This window comes from Crocodylus siamensis, chromosome 3 (genome assembly GCF_052110815.1).
Source record: "Crocodylus siamensis isolate JL-2025a chromosome 3, ASM5211081v1, whole genome shotgun sequence".
Lineage (NCBI taxonomy): Eukaryota > Metazoa > Chordata > Crocodylia > Crocodylidae > Crocodylus > Crocodylus siamensis.
This window is the reverse complement of record NC_143397.1, coordinates 205,121,578-205,145,949: the sequence shown is the minus strand read 5'-3', so window position 1 is coordinate 205,145,949 and position 24,372 is coordinate 205,121,578. Positions and strand designations below refer to the sequence as shown.

Sequence of the window (24,372 nt, the reverse complement as noted above, 5' to 3'; positions counted from 1 at the left end):
GTGAGCAGCACTTTGTCCCATGCTGCCGCTGCTGAGCCTGGGCCCCACACCAGCTCCAGTCTCACCCATCAGGGCTAAGCAACAGCAGCAAGGCAGGAACTGCTGCTCGCCACTACTGGGAATTTTTTGCTGCTACTGTCCAGAGCCTGTGCCATGCTAGGCTGGGGTGTGGCTCCTTCACCGCCACCTCTGGGCTGCCCAGCATGGCAGCAATGACAGCATGGAGCAGCCACAGCAAAAACTGCCCGATGGCAGCGAGGCAGAGGGGCCGCTTTCCTCCACACCAAGCAACACTTTTTGCCCTGCGGCTGCTGCCACTGCTCAGCACAGACGGGCAAACCCGGAGCATGCAGGATCACGGCTGCACGCATAGGTCCCTGCCAATACCACTGCATGTGGCCGGGCAGTGAAGAAGGGGCACAGGGTGTGCTGGGGCTGTGCGCTGTTGGTGGTGGCAGGGAAGTGCCACAGGGCACTCAGGTACTGAGCTGTTGCAGGGCAGGGGTGAGTGTTGACCAGCTCAGGGGGGTACGTGCAGGGGGGCTTCCATGCACACCGCACATAACCTCAAACTCTTCCAGCAAGCCCCACAGCTGCACCCTCCCCCACACACAATCACACACCCTACAAATACTGTACCCCCCACATACATATCCACACAAACCCCTCATCCCTGCACACACCACACACCATACAAGTCAGACTGCATTTTGAGCTATTATGCAATCACTTCTACATATAAAGAACAAACACACACACAAATCAGGACACACTTTTTTTTTTTTAATTAAACTATATTATTATGGGTGTTTGATTTTTAGTATATAATTCGTTTGGTTTTTTTCCCATTCTAAGATGGGAAAAGGGTTTACCCAAAGGAGTACTTCCAGAAGCAAGGGGGAAAAGGCCACAGGTTAGGGATGGGATTTCTGGTCCCAATGCCATGACCAGGGGGTGGGGCACATGTCAAGGGGCAGGGCTACCCATGTGGCCCTCAACAGCTTGCTAAAACTCAGTAAGTGGCCCTCCACCTGAAAACTGCCCACTCCTGGACTAAGAAAAAAGAATCATTTAATTAATCATGCAGTCTACATTTGCCCTGAGTAAAAAGCTAGTAGGTTTCAAACAGGAAATGGAAGTTCTCTGAATCACATCTCCCATCTCATTCTGCACACTTGAAAATGATTCTCTGCTTTTCTGTTTTAGAAGAAACTAAAACCATCCATTTCCTGCTGTTGTTGTCACTGGGCATAACCCTGGGTAACTCAGAGGGATGGAAGACCACGAGTGTCGAGGAAGTCCTTCTGCTCCAGGCTCAGAAGAGCCAAAACCCCCCCCTTGCCCAACCTTTGTAACCCTTTCTTTGGCGCCTGCAATCTCCTGTCCTTCTGGAAAGCAGGCAAGCTAAAACTGTTATCTGTGGAATGCAAGGGCACCCCTCGGAGAAAGGAGGAGGGAAAGGGGAGAAAGAGGGGGGCCAGCTGATGGAAAATCACTGACAGTGAAACTGACCAGGGTATAAAGATCCCGCTGTTGCAGGGTTAGGTGTGCAGGATTTGAGACAATACAGTCTCCCTGTGCCTTTTACTTGAGCTCAAATAAACTCTGTCTGCTTCTCCCCCAGTGTGTTTATTCGGCGCGACGCACACCGGGCAATGAACCCAATTGTTGCCTCCCTTGGGCACCTTGTGCCGGCAACACCGCTATTCAGTCTGGCTACTGGTAGGACAGGGTGGCACATTACAGATTAACTTGTTGAGACAGACATGAGCTTTCTTGGTGACAATTTACTACTTTAAAGTAGTGCATTTACAGCATCTAATCTGTTATTTAATCTGTAACACCAGCCTGGTTGTTAAGTGCCTGTCTTCATTCACACACCCCATCCTAGAATGGAGTTACAGGATTCTCTCCAAAAAGCCCCAAAAAACAAACACATCAGAAAGCATGGCAGATCAGTTGTGTGTGCAAGCAAAAGCTGAACACACAGAGCTCTTTGTTTTTGGGGAAAAGAGGGCTGGGGAGAAGGGTCATCAGTACAGCTAGCTCCATTTAAGTATTTAGCCTCAGGATTGAAAAAAAGTGCCAGGCACTTCAGAACTCAATGTAAACAATGTCAGCTGACTACAGGAGGAGCACTGAACAAAGCTTTTAGCACCTCATTAAGGCTGGTTACCTTGTTTCAGAGTCCCTTATGCCTCCAAGAAAACTTGAACTGACAGAGCCTAGTCAGGTCAAAGCTGCATTAGAAGCCCAGCTAGAGAGTTATGCAGTTAAATGGAGCTCCTCAGGTAAAAACGAACTACTTCTAGTCTATTCTGTTTAAAAAGTCACACGTTTGTAAAGGACCAGAGCTTTCCTGTGTAAAAAAAGGCACCTAGAAGTTCACCAGGGCGTCTCCTTCACGATCAGCACGGAGGTAACACGTACAGCAGTAATCGTGTCTTTCCTGCGCGGGGCTCCCGATGCCAGGGCCCCACGGGGTTACATATCGCAACCGATCGCAAAAAAACTAATTGGTGACCGCACCGGGCGCCTCCTGGACGCCGCCCTGCTCCCAGCCACACTCCTTATTGCCTCTCGTTGGGGCAAGCGGTCACGGGGCTTTAAAATCCCTCGTGTGTTGCTGTGAACTCTGGAAGACAAGATAGCCTCGATTGCTGGCGGGAAAGGGGGGCACCCCAAAACCACCATTTCCTTGGTTTAATGCGTTTTATCTGCGTCACACGTGGAGAGGCAGGAGCAAGGGAGCCCCCATCAGCGTGCCGGAGAAGCGGAGGAGCAGCCGGCGTCCTGGGCCCCCAGGAAACCTGCCTGCGGGACAGGGAAGGCGTCTCCAGCAGCGTCTCCCTCGGGCCGGGCGGAGGCAGCAGGGAGGCTCCCTCGCCCTCAGGGCGGCCACGCTCCGCGACACCGCTCTCGCCGCGGCCAGGGAAGCGCCTAGCTGCCCGCGGCTCCGCTTCAGCCTGCCCCGCCCCACGAGTCCAGCTCGCCACCGCCCCCCCGAGAGCGGCGAGCCTCCGCTACGCGCCCCCCGCAGCACAACGACTCGCGATCCCACCCCCGTTAGCCAGCCTCCTCCTCTGATTTGTCTCCACACTTGCCAATCAAGCAGCCCGGCGATGCGCGTTGCGGGACGCTCTGGCGCTCGGGACCGTTCTAGGACAGCGCCAAGCGCCCTCTCTATGGTATTTCCTGTTTGGGGAGCGACGCGCCGCGCTAGGCAGTGGGCGCGTTCTCTATGATCCCGGCCGCAAACTGGCTCCCGCGTCAGCTTCCCTCGGGCCCGGGCCCGGCCCCGGCCCAACCTAGGGGGAGCTCCCCGTGAGGACGCGACCTGCCCGGAGAACAGCAGCGCCTGCCGCAGCCCCTCCGGCCCTGGGCGGGGGCCAGGACAACAACAGAGGTCAGTGCGGAGCGGAGGGCGGAGCCTGCTTAAGGAGGGGGCGGGGCCTGCGTGGGGGAGGGGTGCTGGTGGGGATAAGGGGTGGGGGAGGGGTGCTATGGGGGCCCGAGTTGGGGGTGGTGGGGGCACCAGTTTCCTCTGGTGTCCTTGAGGCTTGTTCCTCCCCTCCCCCCAGATGTAAAGCAGCCACAGAGCCTGCCCTTGCCTCATATTGGCAGCCCTCAGCACCTACAGCCCAGGCACCTGCATTCACACCTTGCCCAAGTTGGGGACCATGCAGTGCTCAGCCTGCGATCCCAGCCTTGTTCCCTTTGGCCTCAGGTGTGCGGGATTGTGGCAGAACATCAAATGCCCTCCGTATGCGGGACTCCTCTGTAGTGGGGGAGGTAGGGACAGTGAGAGTGATCTTCAGCATTCAGGGCTCCCAGAGACAAACTGGATAATGTGAAAGGACTGCAAAGTGAAGCCACGTTATTCCAGTGCCAGTGGAGACCACCAAAGACCATCTTCAGTGGTTGTCCAAGGTTTAAAATCTAGGACTGTGTTCCCTGCAAGCCAGAGCAGCTGTCTCGTGCCTCTTTCCCACCTGCCAGTATCAATGGGAAGGAGGTTTGCACAAAGGACAAATAGCTTGTTTGTAGTAACTAAGGCCCAGGCCAAAATCTGAGTACAGTTGAAATGCATACTGTTAGCTGCCTGAATATTTTTATGAGTCTGGGTCTGTATATTCACGTGTCAATATTTTGCACTTCTCAATCAGCAAGCAGATATGTTCACATTAAGAACACCTTTATTTCTAACACATTCAGACTTTGTTTTTAGTATTGTACTTTCTTGGTTTCTATTCCTTTTTCCACCCTCTTTTCCATTCTCTTATCCAGTTTCCCCTCCTTTGTGGATTTCATCACCACTTTATCTTATCTGGTGGAGTGATTTGTAGTGAAATAGCATAGTAGTTATTCTCAGGGCGTGGGATCAATATTGCAGTGAGAATATTAGCTGGTAAAAGAATTCCTGCTATAGACGACTTATTTCAAACTGCCTCAGACTCATATGCACATCAGTTTATCAACTACTCAATTCAATTTGAGGGGTAACTTCCCAACTGGAAGGGTTATAAATGCACATTTTAATGAAAGCATTATTTTGTGCGCAATCCACTAGGCTGTGTAGGTTGGATCAAATATCCTAAATGTATCCATAGGTCAAGTATTCAACTCCTGCACTTTAGCAGATTCAAGAATAATAACCAGTGCACATTGGTTGATTCTATTTCAAGTGAAATGTTATAATGAAAATAAATTAGGGCAACTTTCACTAGTATGTTCATCTTCATGTAAAAAGCCTGTGGTCCCTCTCAGTTGTGTTGTGATTGTTATTCCTGAATGTTCTGAAACAAGGGTATCAAGGATGTGGCCCACAGGCCAGATCCAGTGGCCCCTGGAGTAGCTAGGAATTCAGGATGGGGCTAGGGCCCACTATCAAGTTCCAGTATCCACCTTAGGGATTCATGTTGATGATGGAGAGGCAAGCAATGGCTGTGTTAACCGCTCCCCAATGCTACTTGCTCACCTTGCTACCAGCAGTGGGTCTGGATTCAGCCTATGAGGAACCCAGTGGTATGGATCTGGCCAGGGAGAGAGGTTGGGGAGGGGGCAAAGGACTCTAACACCCCTGGTCTAAACAGTACAAAACATGTGCGTCTGTATAATCCATATTTTTTAGCCAAGAAATTTATTATATTTTAAGCACATGATGTCTTCCGTGTGTACAAAACATTTCAAATATCAACACTAACATTGTCATAACTTTTTCCAAAAAAAGGTTCTTTACTCACTATTTTTATCATCTTTCCAAAATTCTGCTGCCCTGTTCATTGGGGATGAAAATGTTTTCTGTCTTTTCCTATGGATGAATTAAATACTGTTTAGTAGCTTTTTATTACCATCACTCTTGTAAATAGCAGGAGGCTAGATTTTTTGCTTAGACTGGTTGGCAAATTTTCACAGTAATCTTGTAAAACTATTTTGAAACTTTTCCCCATTACTAAGTATTTTAATCCCTCATGAATTTGTACTCAGATTTGTTATGGTATTCTCCATTAGCGCTAGGCTATTGACAGACTTTCAGGCAGTTGGGAAGAAAGAATATATTTTGAGAAAACATTACATAAAAGGATTATGTTAACTTTATAAACATCTTGCATCCACTTCCATTCTTACCAACTTAAGCAATATTATTTTTAAATTCTGCTATTTTAGGTACCTCACTGAACCTGACCCTCTCCCTCCCCAGGACATATCAAGAAGAAATATTAAGCAATTAAGAGCTCTGAGTAAGACCCCTTCATTTGCCCACTTCGGGAACAAAGTCCCATTGTTCTTCAGCTAGTACTGAATATGGCAACACAAAGTTGATTAGAAGTAATTCTGCCTAGTATAATTCCATGCAGACAATGTGGTTCTTGCTAATATAAGTTTACAACTTAGCTGACAGCTGAAGTAGCCAGTTTTAAGGAATTGTATCTGATTTATTATTATCAGGGATCTAGGTTTTCTCCTTTACTGGGGAAAAAGGCAGATTTCCTCCTTTTAATGGGTAAAAATGCAGGAAACCACGTGTTTCCCCTTGCTGGCTAGCAGAGTTCCAACCTGCAAGGGGCTGGGGGGAGCACAAACACATGCACTTGGCAAGCAGGCAGTGTGGTAGAAAGCAGTTCCTGTAGGTCCCTCCAGGTAAGTGTATATGGGGGATATAGGTTGCATACTCCCCGAGATTTCTCCATCCACAGTGGGGCATGGAGTGCGGGGCTGCAGCCAAACTGAACCAGCATGGCCCAGCAGGCAGGACGCAGCACAGGAGAGATCATTGCGCCACCATGGCCACCGAGGTGAGGCGCAGTGTGGTATTCTGCCCCCCCACTGCTGCCAGATGGGACACCTCACTTTTATCAAATATGACACAAATACCTAGATCATTGATGGTAAATGGCATCTGATATCTGAAAAACTAAAACAAGCAAGAGTTTCTGAAAGTGATCATTGTTATTTTAACATGGTAAACTACACCCAGACACTCATAAGAGATATTCTGTTATCCCTTGTTTGAGAAATATTGTCTCTCAAGCAATGGGTCTTAGAATACATTACAAATCTATTTTCAGTTTAAAAGGCCCACTGGTAGATGTGATGTCATTAATGGTTCGTGCTAGTGACTTATAGAAGATTAAAAACTCAGTCTGACCAACATGAATTGTGGAACTAAAAAACAGTACAAAACTGATTCAGCATATAATTTACAATGTTCTATAAGAATTGTTTGCAGGAGACAGTTGTAGATTTGTGGTTTTATATATAAAAGTATGAAACCCCCAAATATGAAGGGTTCGTATTTTACAGTTGAAGTTGTGCATTTTATACTATGTATGGGTAAAATTACCTGGCCTATCATGTAGATATTTCATGTTCAGGTGCAGATAATTCTATTTCAGAACTGATTATTTAAACTTTAATTCTCTATGATTCTAGAAAGAAAGCTTCTCTTGCATTTAGAAACTCTTTACTTGAGAGAGAAACATAATATTTTTTGAACAAAAACTAAGTGCTGCAAGATGAACCAGTTTGATTAGGCAACAAAACAAAAAAGTAATCATTTCATTTTAAAGTCTCATAATTTTCTGGAGGCTTTTAATGTTTAATGTTGGACATTGTGATCTTTTTGTGTGACTGACTCATTTAAATGATAAAACTGTAGTGATTCAAACAAAGAGATGTTTCCGATACTTATTGCAATCCAAGATTCAGATGAAACAAATATGCTTACAGACCTATTAAGAAAGCTGAATTAAAACTTATCAGTAAGTGTTTAGGACTTCCCTGGAAACTTCATATCATAGGATGAGAGGGATAGTTTTCTGTATTCTGATACTGTTGACACTGCCACTAATCCTTAGACCTCCATTTGCAGTGGTGACACTAACTGTTATGGTGGCAAGTCAAGAGATGCACTTGATCTTCCCCTGTCTTTAAAAAGCTGTCATCTGTAAAAGACATTACACAACACCCGCACTTTGAGGGAATCTTGGGGTTAGGGGTGGGAGTGAAACAAGGTAATGTGCAGTGTTCTGTCAATGCCACAAAGTTAAACAAAATGGGTATTACGTGAAATACTTTTTTAAGATTCAGAATCAGAAAAATTCATTGAAATCTGGATCTTATTTAACATGTCTTGGCACACAAACTTAAGTGCACAATGTACTGCAATGATTTCTACTTACAAAATGTGGGAAAGAGCAAGAGCCTTTACTCTCACTAAATTCAATCGTCCTTATTGAAGTAATTCCAAAGACAGCCCCCCCCACACACACATGTGGACACGCACAGGCACACTCACCTTTGTGCATCTAATTTACACCCAAATACATTCAGTTAAATTGACTAGTTATTTCCATGTAAAAACGGCCACACATGAGGATTTATTAATATAGCCCAATAAATATGATCTGTTCAGTAATGGAAAAGATGAAGCAGACAGCTAAGTTATATTAAAATAAAGCAATGTGCTTTCTAATCTACTCTGCAATAGACATAATTTTTATTGACCTAAGCAGAATCTGGCCCAGGATCTGCACAAATGTTAACTCTAAATTGGAGATGGATTATAGTGTAGTAACTTAAGCATCTAATACCTAAAGGCCTTGTAGATATTTGCTAGCTTAAAATCAGTGGTGTTTTGCCTGATGAAATTTTCTTCTTCCTGCTTGCCTGCTAGTTAGGAACAATATACATTACTCCTTACTCTGTGCATCACTAATATTACCGTTGGCTTTTTATGAGAGTCCAGTTTCAGCATTAGGTTTGTTGGACTTCATTCTAAAAAGATTTATTAAAAAAATCCAACATTTTAACTCCACCTGGCCCGATTATCCCACGGCAATTGTAATAATAATAATTCATGCTCTAGAAATTCAAAATTCTTCTGGATTCACAATTAGTATTACTGGTACCCAGTCATACTCCTCTTATCAGATTTGGAGTAGGAGGGAATCAGTTAAGCACTTATAGCAAACCTGCAGAAGACAGACCCTCTTTAGCAAATCTTAGGAAAGGAACATTTCCTAAGATTTGCTTCCACAAACATTGTAAAATGTTTATCAGCCCTGTGATCACCACACAGTTAAACTAGCTTTGCACACATCAACAGCATACACTTCAATTGCATACATCAAGCCTTTAGAAGAAAAAAAACAGTGTAGTCTGCATGTGTACATGCAACCTGCCAGCTTAAAGGACAGTGACATGCTCAGCCTAAATCTATCTTTTACTGGAATACACTAATGTACTTCTCCATAATAAGGGATAGCTCCATAACAAATTTTAACTTTTGAACCATGTAGGATGAAGAGCTGTTCAAGTGGAGATTAGAAGATTTTCTTAGAATGAGGAGAAAAAAAACCTTTCTTTCTTTCCTCTTATGCTGATTCCAAATTAAATCATTAAAACCATCTGTAATCTTAAAAAGTTAAGTGCATGCTTTCAATCTCGGCCAAATTTTGTGTCACTGTCATTTTTAGAATGATCTTTAAAAAATTCAGCCTGAAAGATAAAAGATGCAAGTAGCTAAAATGGTAGATTAGCATGGAAGCCATTGTAGACTTTACGGTGAGAGCCTCTCTGTTTAAAGGTTCTTATCCCCAGAGACTCAAAATCCATATATTTATGCAAATAACCCTAAAATTTGGCATTCCCTATAAGGAGGTGGGGTGGGCTTAGTTCCAAAGTGGAGATATTTGAATAAGGGATTTCCAAGCAAAGCTCCCTGTGAAAAAAAATAAATGTTTTTTTTACAGAGGAGTGGGAGGTCAAACCATACCTCTAATCATCATGCTCAAAATGGTGTAATTCATTCCACATTTACTCCTGTTAGTGCCTAGCACCTATTATTCTTTTGTGGAAACAAAATTAAAGATGATATTTAGGCCAGGTCTCTTGGATATCTCCAAACCTAGCTCATGAGCCAAATATATGACACTGTGCATGCATGGACAGAGTAGCTGAAAGACTTTCTAGCCTGCCAGTTTTCACATGAGCTATATAGCTCAAGGGGACATGTAGTACCCACTGAACCTGACCTACACTCAGCCATTGTCAGTTTGAATCTGATCCTTGGCAGAAATTTGGAACAGAGAAAAAAAGCAAGGAAAGCATCTTGATATAATCTGCCTCTGTCAAAGAGATTTTTAATTTGTTTTGGGGGAATGTAAACTGAGCACAAAGCAGCCTTCAGAATTTTCTCAAGCTGTTTTCAAAAAGAAACTAAATGTAGCTGCTTCCAGTCAGGCAATGGGAGATGAAAGTGAAAGGGTCAGGGGAAATATAGGAGAAAGGTGTGAGGCCACAGACATGGAGAAGTTGGAAGACTCAAGTTGCGAGGGATAGGACATGGGAAAATGACGTGAGGTTGCAGAACAAGTAAGAAAGCAGGTGATCGAACCTGTCATCAGTCATGAGCTATAAAGGATGTTCTCCTTTTAGAGTGTCTAGGTCTTACACAGAGATGAGCCATCTCTCCACTCTACACAGAGATGAGCCCTCTGTTTCAGAGCCTGTTGCTCTACAGCATCCAAGTTTTCCCTTGTTGCAAAGGGATTGGAAGTCTGACAATCCACCACTTGAAGCAGGGGAGACTTCTGACCTGCAGCAGCCAACAGGTTGTAAGCTTCAGCATGTGCCAACAAAAGGCTGCCAACCCCTACCGTAAGCCATTCTTTCACCTCCCCTCCATGAGCTAGTATCTGCAGGGCTTTGTCCTTTTTGAATTTGAGAATAAGAATGGGAAATCTAGCTGCCCTTAGCAAAGATAAGAATAGGCGTGTTAAAAGCACGCCCAAAGCACAGAATTATAGGGAATGGGCAGAAGAGTTTGAACAGATATTTTCTGTGCATCACAGGTTCAAAAAATGCCATCAACAGTGTAGCACCCTTGTGATGAAATGAGCAGTTCGGGATATAATCATCTCCATGGATTGTTCTTGTTCAGTTGAGCACTTCACATTGAGTAGAGTGGAACTTTTTACACCTCTCTGGAAATCTCCTGTTTATGGGCTGACTATCAAATCTTCTTCCTTCCTCAGATGACTTTGAAATGTGATATGCCTTTACAGGAGTCCAAGGTAGAATTTGTCTTCCTAATTAATAATCATTTGAATCAAGGATTCACAAAATAGAGCTGTCTTCAAAGTAACATTTTTTTTTAAGTTAATAAATTTTACGAACTTAAAAATAAACCCAAAAAAACACACCTAAGGAATCAAGCCATGGTTCTGATCAGGTCTACAAACACCTCAGTCTCCTGACATTTATTCCAACTCAAATAGGGCATATATTGCCACTGCTGTTTGGGAAAAAGAAGGTTCAGTAAAGAGTATATGTATAGATGTGAAGCTATTATGTGGAACCTGGGAGATGGGGAACCCTGCTCCTCTGAATGTGTCCCAGTCCCTCTCATTCTGGATAGGGTGACCATATTATGTTTAAGGAAATCTAGGACAACATACATGGCCTTCCCACCCCTGCCCAAGTCAGCAGCACTGCTGGAGGCAGAGGCAGGTGGGCAGGGGCACGGAGCACAGTTTAGCAGGGAGGCAAAGCAGCATGGTGCGCCAGGCGGGGGGGCAGAAGTACCACCGAAGCAGGCAACGCTGCACCTACACGTGCCCAGCCCAGCTCCTCCTGAGCAGCATCTGGAAGCAGGGGGAAGGATGGGCAGAGCACCACTCTAGTCTACCAGCCTTTTTCCCCTGCAGCAGCAGCTCCTGCCCTCCCACTTGTCTGGCATACCATGCCACTTCACATCCCTACTGGACTGTGCCCTGCAATTCTGCCCCTACTCCCATTTCCCAAACTTTTGATTCAGTTTTCATGAACTGGCTGGGACCACCTATGGAACTGGGGATTGTCCCAGCCAAACTGGGACATACAGTCACCCTAATTCTAGATGGTTTGAACTCTCTTATCTTCTGTGCATATACTGGGATCCAATGAGGCCCTCCCCCACCCTATATGAAGCAGAATCTAGATTGGCCGTAACAGAAATTTTAAAAGCCAGGAGATACACATTTGAGTACATGCCACCCCTAGGTGTTGAACTGGAAAGAAGTGGGTGGAATAGAGTGAGAGATGACTACTTGGGACTTGGGCATAGCTGACTTCATTATGTTAGGATTGCATGGCAGGCAGGGAGTAGAGAAGAAAGAGACATGCCAGACTTCTTTCACTTATTTAAAATCTTTGTAACCACCATGTAAAAAAATTGTCAAGCTTTTGGGACATAGATCATACCTGTGATTTCACTCACTCACCCTGTTAGCAACTCCACACTCCAAACATAACACTAGAACTTGCACTTTTTCCTTTGAACTGTATTGAATGGGAACCACCTACACATGCTCTGCAGGCTAGCATTTAGCCTATTTCACAAAAAGAGCACCACATCTACGACATTTTACATGCCCTTCATTCTTTTGCACACAATGCTGCCAATGTTATACTTTCACTAAAAGTATTAAGCTACAGGCCATTAAGCGACAGGTTACACTCATCGTCAGACTAACTCCTTGTAGTCTCCACAGCAAAACAGCTCTTACTTAGGCTGCTGACAGATGTTCAGTTAAAGGCGCGATGGGATCCCAACAGTTGTACTTCCTGCTGTGCCTCCTGGCTCTGGTGCTGGCCACATGCACAATTTATGGCACAATGAGAACTAGACACAAAGCTAGTACACAAAAAGTACACTTTTTGTGTACTAACTTTGTGGCTTGTTCCCTATTATCTGGTTAATCACATCTTAAGTGTAATGTCTGCAAGAGGCCTTATAATCTGCTACTGACTGCTCACATAGTGGAATACTGTGTTTAGGCATCCTCAAGTCTCCAAAGGCATTTTTGCAAGTGCTGCAGGATGTGGCACCAGGTGCTTTAATTAGCAAACCACACTAATTAAAAATCCCTGCAAGTCATGTGTATCAGCATTGCTGCATGTCCCTGCTCAGAAACAATAGCAGCAGGGCATTTCGAAATAAAGCTCATCGAATGTGCTTTATTTCTAAGCTCACCACCACCATGTTTTCAGCACAGAGAGGTGCGGTGATGCTGATACACATGATGTGGAAGGCTGCCGGAGCACATCAGTTTCCGTTCTCCAGCAGACTTGATTAATCTGGTCTGACATGCTGGATTTCCAGTGCATTGGAGCAGGCTTCACCCATGTTTATAAGAGCCCTGAAGGGTCATGTGTACTTTCTTGCTTTTTTCACATACCTGGGCTTCAGGCAGAGAGGCTTACCCCACCACAGGGGGACATGGTCCTCCCAGACCATCTCACATGAACAATCATAATAGCTCTTCCCAGTTACAAAAGTCAAAGCTGCCTATCCAACCCATTAACTTAAGGTACACCAATTTCTATAGGCATCGGCACACAAGGAAGTAATGTGGCCAGCATCACATCCACCTGCCTTCAATTCCTCAGGTGTCCATTTGTCAGCAATGGACTCCAAATCTCAATGCTAGTTAATAGTTCACAGTTCCTTTAGTAGTTCAGTGCTCCTTTAGGATTTATTCATTCTTGAGTTAAAATTTAAACTCAAATTCAAACTTTTGCACAGTTGGCATTTCTATAGCAATTTATTTTCTTGGACAGTATTTCCTGCCTACAGAAATGAGTAAAGTAATAGGTGAAGTAATGACTGCTTGTGTTAATTAATAGAAGGTTTCAAAATTTTCATGAATATTTCACTATTACCATTTTTTCTGCAGCAGGTGTTCTGACTTCCACCAGAGTAGCATTGCTTTATCCCCTATTTCTTATGCAATAGAAATTGTAACATTTATTTGGCTGCATGAGAAGGACAGTCTAAAAGAGGTTGATCCTTTCTAAATTGGAATCAATGGGATTGCCCCTATTAAAGTGTACAGGACCACATTCTGAATGAGATTTTTAATTAAGATAGTAATGAACAGAATTCATACTTTAGACTTCAATCTTATTTGCTTTGAATATATTTCAAGGGGGAAAATAAATCCTTTAAAATATTGCTTTGATGTTTCTGCACATAAATATATGAAAAGCATAGTCTATTTTCTGTCGAATGTGCTTGAAAACTGGGATAAGACAGTAGTGACATTGAAACAGTAGAAATTAGTTTATTACTGATCCACAGTAAAATAGCCAAGGGGGGAAATGACACCCCAGAGATTACTTGGATTTGTGCATTTCTGCTGGCAAAGTTTACAGGCCTGTAAATTTAAATGTAGAACTTTTGTAGGCTGAATGCATTGACAAATATGCCTAATGGTAATACATCTAGGACTGAGAGTCTCAGAACAGGTCAATAATAATGCTTATATTGATAGCAGCAGTGTAGGAGATGTTACTTGGTATTATAGCTAAAATCCATGTTATCCCCTTAATCATAATTACATTAATATTGACAGGCTGTTGACAATACCCACATTACTATTGATAGATTTCTGTCAATAACATGTTTCTAAATAAAATATATTCATTCATAATTTGTACAATACTCAATAACAGCTCTAAAATATATCAGAAGAAATTTCTATTTCCTTGGTGATATGCAATAATTTGTTTTGTTATTAAATGTGCTGTACAAGAGGGAATCTTGATTTTTAGGGGGGAAATGGCTAAAATGTTATTTAAGAAGAGGGTATTATGTAATATTGAAAAACTTTTTTTCCATTTTGTTCCTGTGAAAGAAAAACAATAGCATACATGGTGCTAACAGCAGAGGGCTTTTTAAATAGTATTTAATTCTAAATCATTTAATCTTAAAACACAATTTAATGTAGCAAGTTAATCACACTGACTTTAGTAGAATGTGCTATACTTTTTAGCTGTTCCTGATTTTTGCCTTAAGCATTCCCTTTACATATCCTTAGCCTGTTGGCACTTTTATTGAAAACTGGTGTTTGCCTTTATACTAAGAATACATTATTGTTGTTGTTGTCATTGTTGTCATCATCATTATTTTGGTCTATAATTTGGGCCTCTTCATTCATTTTAAATTGTGTAAAATAAATTAATGAAAGAGGGAAAGGAAAAGATAAACAGAATTTACTGAGAAGGTATGTAGTAAGACGAAATTTGTTGCGAGACCTGTAAAACATACAGAAGAATATGAAATGAAACAGATAGACTGGAATATATTGATACCAAAAGGCTGTATTTTTATTTATTTCTGAACAGATACCAAATTGCATAATTGCTGCATTTGTAAAGCCAGTACCTATTCAAATGATGTAATGTATAACAACAACACAATGAAAGAATTTTGAATGGGGAAAAGTGATCAGAGGAGACCTTAAATTGTTAGTAAAGGAAAGAGGTGGATTTAAAAAAAAACAGTAAAAGGAGAATCCATGGTCATAAACCCAGCTGTGATGGTCCCTCAGAGACTCAAATTTCTCCCCAGTCTGCTACATCTTGCCCCAAGGAACAGACGGAGAATGCATTTACTCCAGCAAGCCTCAACTCTACTGCCATTATATACCAGACCCTGCAACTGTAAGGAGAGTACCTCTGCCTTTTGGAAGGAGCATTTTGAAGACATTCTCAATTGACACTGTTGTTCACGAGAGTGTTTGCAAATCTATCCCACGACACCGAGTCAAAGACTATCTCTAAATCCCTCCAGCCCTTGACAAGTAGAGGAAAGCCATCAAGCAGATGAAGAACAACAAGGCATCTGGAACTCTTGGAATCCCCACTGAAATTTCAAGCAGGGGGGAGAGGAGCTGATATCACAGCTCCATGGCCTCCTTTTGAGGATTTGGAATTATGAGGAAATCCCAGATGCCATGATTATGACAGTCTCCAAGACAGGTGACAAGTTCAACTGTGGAAATTAAAGATTGCCTTGCTGTCTACCACAGGAAGGATCATTGCAAGAACCCTCCCTTCCACTTGCTGAATATCTCCTCCCAGAATCTCCGTGTGGATTTAGGGCATCAAGAGGCACAACTGACACGATCTTCACAGCATGGCAGCTGAAGGAAAAATGTGGAGAACAACATAAAACTCTCTACATGGCCTTCTTTGACCTCTTAACATCAAAGCAATCTATCACAGATCCCTTTGAAGTTAAGATGGGAATTAAGCAGGACTGTCATAGCTCCAGCACTCTTCTCAATATTCCTTACCGTCCTGCAGGGAGCAAGCCAGAAAAGCCAAGGCTGCAGTTGAACTCCAACTAGCTTGGAACATCAAGGACAATAAAAAGTCCTTTTTCAGATATGTGGGGAGCTGGAGGAAAAGCAAGGGCAACATTGAACCCCTGCTGAACCAGATGTGACAATTGATACCCAGGAAAAAGCCAGCCTATTAAATGGGTACTTTGCATCAGTCTTTCGTAAGTCCCCATGGGACGCCCATGCCTGCTACGGGACAGGGAGGTCCAAGTGAGGGAGTTCCCCTCCATCAATGTTGACCTCATAAAGGAACACCTTGAGAGGTTGGATATCTTCAAGTCAGCTGGCCCTGACAATCTACACCCCAGGGTACCCAAGGAGCTGGCTAGCATTATTGCCCGGCATCTGACACAGGTCTTTGAGAACTCCTGGCGCTCTGGTGTAGTGCCTGAAGACTGGAAGAAGGCCAATGTGGTGCCTATCTTCAAGAAAGGGAGGAAAGTGGATCCAGCAAACTATAGGCCCATCAGCCTGACTTCTATCCTAGGGAAGGTCTTAGAAAAGTTTATTAAAGAGGTCATCCTTAATGGACTGGCCGATGCCAACATCCTGAGGGATAGCCAGCATGGGTTTGTTGCGGGCAGGTCTTGCTTGACCAATCTCATTTCCTTTTATGACCAGGTGACCTATCACTTGGACAAGGGGGAAGAGATTGATGTCATATATCTTGACTTAAAAAAAGCCTTTGATCTGGTATCCCATGATCACCTCTTGGCAAAACTGATCAATTGTGGCCTTGGGTCCACCACAATCCACTAGTTAGGAAATTGGCTCTGTGGTCAGACCCAGAGGGTAGTAATTGATAGAAGTCAATTGTCATGGTGCTCTGTGACCAGTGGCGTCCCCCAAGGCTCTGTCCTTGGACCCATATTTTTCAACATCTTCATTAATGATGTGGACATTGGAGTCGGAAGTGGACTGGCCAAGTTCGCTGATGACACCAAACTTTGGGGTAAAGCATTCACATCTGAAGACAGGCGGACTATCCAGGCTGACCGGGACAGGCTCAGCAGATGGGTGGACGAGAACCTGATGGTGTTTAACACCGAAAAGTGCAAGGTTCTCCACCTTGGGAAGAAAAACCTGCAGCATCCTTACAGGCTCGGCAGTGCTATGCTGGCTAGTACAATGGAAGAAAGAGACTTGGGTATCATTGACCACTAGATGAACATGAGCCCGCAATGCGATGCTGCGGCTAGTAAAGTGACCAAAACGCTGGCTTGTATCCATAGATGCTTCTCAAGCAAATCCCGGGACGTCATTCTCCCCTGTACTCGGCCTTGGTGAGGCCGCAGCTGGAGTACTGCGTCCAGTTTTGGGCTCCGCAATTCAAAAAGGATGTGGAGAAGCTTGAGAGAGTCCAGAGAAGAGCCTCGTGCATTATCAGAGGTCAGGAAGACAGACCTTACGATGACAGGCTGAGAGCCATGGGGCTCTTTAGCCTGGAAAAGGGGAGGCTCAGAGGTTATCTGGTGGCCACCAGGATCTGGGGGAACGTTTGTTCACCAGAGTGCCCCAAGGGATGACTAGGTCGAGTGGTTATAAACTCCTGCAAAACCATTTCATGCTGGACATAAGGAAGAATTTCTTTACTGTCCAAGCCCCCAAGGTCTGGAGAAGCATGCTATCAGAGGTGGTTCAAGCAACTACATTGAACACCTTCAAGAGTAAATTGGATGCTTATCTTGCTGGGATCCTATGACCCGAACTGACTTCCAGCCCTTTAGGCGGGGGGGGTGGACTGGATCTTCCGAGGTCCCTTCCAGCCCTAATGTCTATGAAATCTATGATGCTACAGCTGACCACTAACAAGCTTCCAGTTGGCATGGAGCTAAACTACTGAATGAATGGTAAGCTGCTCAATATCAGCCAACTTCAAGCCAAAACCTAGACCATTCTGACTTCAGTCATCAGGTTCCAGTACACAGATGATGCTGTAGTGCATGCTTACTTGGAAGCAAACCTTAAGGCAATTGTCAACATCTTTACCGAGGCATACAAAAAAATGGGACTGACGCTTAACATTCAGAAGACTAAGGTCCTCCATCAACAAATTCTTAATAAGTAGTCCCTGGTTCCAGTAATTCAGATTCATGGTGAGACTCTCAAGAACGCTAGTTCCTGTACCTTGGAAGCCATCTCTTACAGAAGGCTGACATCAACAAAGAATTCCAAAAATGACCCATGTGCAGCCTTCGTACGCCTGAGGAAATGGGTGTTCAAAGATCGCAATGTCAAATCCAACACCACGCTCATGGATTATCAAGTGCTTGTGATTCCCACAGGCAGAAAAGCAAAACAAAATAGTACCTCACCTCCTGATCTAGCTGTACCTTAACCTTTGTTATAGTCTCGCGGGCATCACCAGAAAAAAGAGCCTTCCTGCTGGTTTCTGACTGCTGGGGTCTCTAACCCTTCCTACCGTACAGCTAGCTTCCCAACTCCTTCCATTCCCCTACCCTTCTCAGGATTTTCAAGTCACTAAAACTCTCTAGAAAATTCTGGTCTGCTTGAGCTACCTGGCATTCCTGTGGCTGGTTGATCCATTTCTCTCAGATGCCTTTGTGGAAATCAGTTCCTCCATAGCATCACAGGCAGACAGTGCCCTGGGATCCAACCCCTCCTGCCTGAGTCTGGGAGTGGCAATTCTTCTTGCCCACAACAACAAGAGAGATTTAGCCGTTCTGCCTACTGCCTTTCTCTGCTTTAGCATTTCAAAAAGCATGGCCCTGGAGCCATTTGATTCAGCCCATGTAATTCAGCCCATGTAATGGGACTTTGGCAGCATTCAGCAGTGGGGAACTCTGGCAGCAGTCTCTCTTCTCCACCACTTCAGGAAGAAGCACTTGCTGTAGGTGCTTTCCCTATGCCACCATGGAGAAAAATGTCAGTCTGTGGTGGTTTCTAGTACCCACCAACCCACTTGTGATCTGGGCTGGGTCACTCCAGCCTAAAGCTTTAAAAGGTTGCTCACTGCTGACCCTAGACCACTATGACTTTCACGCTAATCTCTCTTTCAATTCTGCCCTTTGCTATTCACAAATAGACAATGTGGGACTCAATGGAAACTTTGCCTCCAAGTGCAGAAACTGGCCTTCTACATATTGATTAAAGATCCCACAAACCCTAGGTAAGTGGAGGGTTCATCAAAACCTCTAGCAATTACAGGAAGCGTGTATAATACAATGGCCCCAACCCAGCAGAGCACTTAAGCACATGCATAATTTTTACTTTAACAGGATAATTCACCTGTTTAAAATTATGCATGTGCTTAAGAAGCTTGCTGGTGCCAGGCCCATGTTAGCAGATGTGGTCTGTAGTGAGCTTCCACTATGCTTAGTAATAAGAATATAAAAGTACAAGTAGTTAATATACAATTTCCATAACTTAATCTAAGAATGTGTAACTACTCACACTGGCAGAAACAAAAGCACCACTCAGCTTTGCTTATATGATAATGTCATGGACAATTAGAAAGAATAGAAAGGACACTTCAAGGGAAGGTGCTTTTATGTAAAGTTCCTACATTTTTATTCTGGTCTCCTTCCCTTTTCATATGGTTTCTGTCTAGAGCATACATGCATACAATTTATCACACCTACTTAAGTTTTGCCTCTGCAGAATGTTTCTTGCAAATAGTACTAACTCTTCTGATATGTAAGTTACAAATCCTGCTCTGAAATTGCTATACATTGAGCTTTAATTGCAGATATGAATAGGATTTAAAATTTTTGATAGTGTTACCGATTTATCAGCTTTTTTTCGCCATATATTCACGTGTCACCCGTTCTTCCTGTATAGGGCCCTCTGAGTAAAAGGAGAACCTGTACACTTAATAAAGACCCAGTGTTATTTTAGCTTTCCCCTCTGACAAGTACAGCCTTAAAGCAGAACATCGTAGTATTGGTAAATTTCATGCCATGCTTTTTCTAGGGAGTGGCTCTCTAGAGCAGCAGTTCTCAAACTGTGGGTCATCATCCCACATGGGGTTACAACATAGTGGATGGGGTTGTGGGGGTAGGGGGGCTGCGGGTTGGGAGTGAGAGGCCGTACTGAGGAAATGGGATCATGCTGAGGAAATGAGGCCATAAATGAGGTCACGCTGAGGAAAAGGTTGGGAAGCACTTCTCTAGAGAGTCTTATTCTTTCCCTACCTGACTGATTTTAGTAGGTAAAACATACTAACCCCAGAAACTATTAATTCATGTTGGCCTGGTTTGCCAGGAATCCAGCTCAGAATCCAAAACCTGTACACTTAACAACCAACAAGGCTAGCTAATACCCAATTTAATATATGTTTTAAAAAAAAAAAAGTAGTAATCAGGCATCCCCAGTGGACTACTTTATTATCTGAGAAGTTATGCCATGGCTTTTATGCAAAATAGTTTTGATTTTGCACTGCATACTACTACTTTTTTTTGTTTTTCCTTTTCAAATGGTATGACATGATCTTATATTGACCAAGCAAATCTCTCATTGTAAAACTCAGGGAAGAAGACTATGCATTAGTTGATGTTACTAGTATACATTAATCATCTTGCCAGAAAATTTGTTATACAGCTAGTAGCAAAACTCTGCACCTGTCAAAAGAGATTAGAAAATACATGCAGGCTTCAGTGATGTATTGTAAGATAATTTAAGTTCAAGCACTGAATATTTATTTGATCTCATTTAGAATCTTTTATAAACAGAACATATCACTGTCTTTAAAGCATTGTCATTCCCAATTTGTTTTCAGCCTTTTTTTTTCCCATATGTGTAGTTTTCGTATCTCCTAAAATACATTTTTCATTATCAGGTTGAGATGGGCGGGTACATCAAGGTTTCCCTTTGCTACCCTCTCTTAAGATTTTACTTACTGTACTCATTTTCCCCATTACGTTCCATAAGATACTTTATAGTTTTACAATTCCTGTTCCTGATACTCCTCCTAATTTTAATACTCAGTCAATCTCTTAGAGTCAGGAAATGTGTTCACGTTCACAGTAAAATGCTAAGTCTTTGAGAAAGAATGTAAACAGCTGAAAGAGACTGTAGCCTTCTGCATGGCCAAGTGAATGTGTTAAATCTGGAGAAATAGCTCAGTTTAAAGGTGGAAGTTATGTTTTTAATGTAACACTTTTTAAGTAGTGCTGGTTGCAGTGCATAATGCCATGCTGATATTGCCTAAAGAGAAGGCCCTGTTATTTGTTTAATGTTGGTATTTCACAATTTTGTATGTACTTCATTAAAGACATGTATAAACAATAGGAAATGTTAAATTTCAGAATAACTTATTTGAATTTCTTCCTAGAAGACAGTGGTGAAGACATGGCTGCTAGTGACAGTAATGCCGAGAGTGTAAATCCCATGCTCAGAATAAGTCAGCTGGATGCTCTTGAACTAAACAAAGCCCTGGAGCAATTGGTTTGGTCTCAGTTTACCAACTGTTTTCATGGATTTAAACCAGGGGTGCTGGCACATTTTGAACCAGAAGTAAAAGCATTTTTATGGCTTTTCCTGTGGAGATTCACCATCTATTCTAAAAATGCAACTGTGGGACAGACTATTCTGAATATTCGGTATAAAAATGACTTGTCTCAGACAGAGAAATACCAGCCATTGAGCAAACACCAGAAATTATGGTATCTTATTTGCAGTGTTGGTGGAAGGTGGTTGGAAGAAAGATGCTATGATTTATTCAGAAATCGTCACCTGGAGTCTTTCTGCAAAACCAAACATTTTATTAATTTTGTTGCTGGACTTCTAAAAATTGGTGGACTACTAAACTTTCTGGTCTTTCTTCAGAATGGAAAATTTGCAACACTGACAGAACGTATTTTAAGAATTAGATCAGTTTTTTGTAGGCCTCAGAATGTTCGCCAAATAGGATTTGAGTACATGAACAGAGAGCTTTTATGGCATGGCTTTGCTGAATTTCTAATCTATCTCCTGCCTCTTATTAACATGCAGAAGCTGAAAGTCAGACTTTCTTCTTGGTGTTTACCTGTTGCAGGCCTTTCCAATAGTGAAAACACTTTAGTAAACTATTGCAAGGAATGTTCTGTATGTGGAGAATGGCCTACTATGCCTCACACCATAGGCTGTCCACATGTTTTCTGCTACTATTGTATTAAAAGCAACTATTTATTTGACATGTATTTTACCTGTCCCAAGTGTGGTATGGAGGTACACAATCTTCAGCCATTGAAAAATAAAATTGAAATGACAGAAGTATACTCCCTCTAGAGTTTTTCTGCACTGCACACAAAGTGCACACTTTATTCTAAAGTGCAGAATCATCAGAGCCACTGTTAAGTCGATCTTTTTTAATTGTTTGTTTATAGCAGAACTTTTTCTGTTTTATTTGCAATAGATTAAAGTCCTTATTGCTATTAATTTCTATGTACAAATGATAACGCGTAATTTAACAATGATTCCAATGTCAGAGGTCAGTGGGACTATATTATTTGTAGTTATCTACATATTTAATCATTTTAATCAACTGCCTTACATAATCATTATAGAAAACTTTCAGATGTTATAAAGATAATTCATGCAACAACTCACCACATCACCTGAAGAAAATGGAGAGCTGTAAAGCAGGAAATAGTAGCAAAAACCTGTTCACATTCACTCTGTAGACATGCTTGCAAGTATGTCATTCAGACTTTTTTTTTGCAAATGTGCGCTGTTAATCCAGTGTTGTTCAGTCACTTTAAAATATGCACAGCAGTAAATCTTATCCCAATGATTTCTTCATTTCTCTGGATATGCCATTTCAGTGAATGCCACTTCACCTATTATAAGTTTTGGGGTGCTTCTGTTGGTTTTATGTACTTATGTATAGCATCATATACTACAGAGCTAAGCATGAGTTCTCTTATTACTTTTCTTCATTGTGCCACAACAGTACAGATATCATCAGTTTTAGTGCAGCTTTAAAGACTGTCCAGCAAAATGGTAACTAATCAGAATTTTTTTCTCCACAATTACTGATTTGTTTTAAATTATGTAGTTAAGTGAAAACTTCACTCTTTTGGTATCAAAACTCCTGTTGATGCAGCCAGAATTTCATCCAAAGTATCCAGAAAGCGTTTGTCATTAAATTAAAATTCTAGATGTAAAACTTCAGTACTTGGCAAATTCAAAAATGTATTTATTATGATATGAAAGAGATATGTCAATAAAAAGATTCAGATATAACCAAAGGATAGCTGTTTTTTTTAAGTTATAGTCTGAGTAAAATGCCACTCTAAGCATTATATTCTCATCTAAAAGCTCAAATAAAAGGTCTGATGACATGTACCATAATCTAAATGTTCAAGTCCCTGTTCAATGTTACTCATAAAAAGAGGACTAAATAAATTAAAAGCTTTGCTTAGTTTTCTGTTGTTCAACTACTATTGGAACGTTCTTCTTGCCAAATTAACCAGTGTATCTGTGGAACTGATCAGTGCCTAGAACCTACGAATGTCACAAAACCAGAACTCTTGACTTTTTACTTGTGTTTGGAAGTTACCAGCCTTTTTACCTAATTGCAGTTTTACTTGCTTTATATATTTTATTGAACGTTGGTGTGTCTGATTGCATCTCTTCATTGGCTCAACAAATGTGAAAATAAAAATGCAGCCTAAATTGATTAACTTCTTGGAATAGAAGGGACCTCCTGTGTTATACAGACCTGATTACTGCTATTTCCGGGTAACCACAATATGTAATCCCATTGGTAAAAGGAAAAAAATAAAGACTAAGAGTAGCAGCATAGTAGAATTAAAAGACAGTAGGGCCAATTTAAGCTGAACGGTAGATAGTAGTGTTAGGAACATCCAAATAGCCTAGACAAATTTATTTATCTTTCATTGGCTGCTTGTACCCACCATGGGGGTTTGCTTCGGTTTAATTCTCCCTAAATTGAAGTGGTGGGTTTTTAAAAACACTGTTTCAATTTAGGGAGAATTAAACCAAAGTAAACCCCCGTGGTATGTACACAAGGGTCGGACCCGATCCCTACCTACCCCTCCAGCAGCAGGGGGGGAGTGGGGGAGGAGAGAGGGACAAGCTACAGGGGCACAGTGGTCTCTGAGCTGCAAGGAAGCTGGTGCTTCCCTCCATAGCAGTGGTGGCACCTGCCTGCAGGTGCCCAACCCGGGCAGTCCCGAGGGGCACTGTAGCCATGGAGGGAAACACCATGTGTCGTTCCCCCCCAATGCAGCTGCGGAGGGAAGCACCAGGCTCCCACGCAGCTCAGGCAGGCAGGCTCCAGGGAGGGAGAGGGGAAAAAAAAAAAGGCTTGCCACTTTTTTTTTCCTTCAGTGGATCCTGCCTGCACAGGCTGCCTCCAGGCTGCCTCTGCATCCCCTGAGCTGCATCGGACCCAGTACTTCCCTCCATGGCTGTTGCACTTTGTTAGGTAGCAAACTAAAACACCTTGGAGGCATTTTATTTTGCTACATCCCAAAGTCATTTAAAGCACAACACGCTGCCAATAGTGTAAACATCAGCACCTTTAAAGTGCAATACACCGCCAACAATGTAAACAGCAACGCCATTAAAACAGTGCAAAAGGGCATTTAAGATGCTTTAAAGGCCAATTTTATGATGTGTACAAAGGCCCCATAATACTAAAATGAGACTTTCTATGGTTGAGAGAGTGATGGCTGAGAGAAGTTTGGGCAGAGTTAAAGAAGTTTAAAGGAATGTGGACATAAAGTGCTAAATC

At 42.7% G+C, this 24,372-nt stretch overlaps 2 protein-coding genes across 3 annotated transcripts in view; one reads left to right on the top strand and one right to left on the bottom strand.

Annotated features, from left to right (window-relative positions):
- The window catches only part of LOC149869367 (uncharacterized), a 306,869-nt gene extending 303,625 nt beyond the window's left edge, over positions 1 to 3,244 (bottom strand). Inside the window, exon 1 of the mRNA XM_090040209.1 lies at positions 3,105 to 3,244. The gene's annotated coding sequence lies outside the window, so the exon portion shown is untranslated. The remainder of the gene's footprint in view (positions 1 to 3,104) is intronic.
- Positions 3,225 to 22,861, top strand: PEX2 (peroxisomal biogenesis factor 2). 2 transcript variants are annotated; one of them, XM_090040208.1, is made up of 2 exons: positions 3,225 to 3,406; positions 20,968 to 22,861. In XM_090040208.1, exon 2 carries the CDS (start codon positions 20,982 to 20,984, stop codon positions 21,897 to 21,899), a length of 918 nt encoding a protein of 305 aa, XP_089896334.1. In that variant the 5' UTR covers positions 3,225 to 3,406; positions 20,968 to 20,981; the 3' UTR covers positions 21,900 to 22,861. The 2 variants fall into 2 exon arrangements, with proteins under 2 accessions (XP_089896334.1, XP_089896333.1); XM_090040207.1 differs by having other exon boundaries at positions 20,965 to 22,861.
- Positions 22,862 to 24,372: the final 1,511 nt, after the last annotated feature.

Excerpts from the sequence above, each read along its gene's own strand:
- PEX2 (XM_090040208.1), top strand. The coding sequence starts at position 20,982 with ATGGCTGCTAGTGACAGTAATGCCGAGAGTGTAAATCCCATGCTCAGA.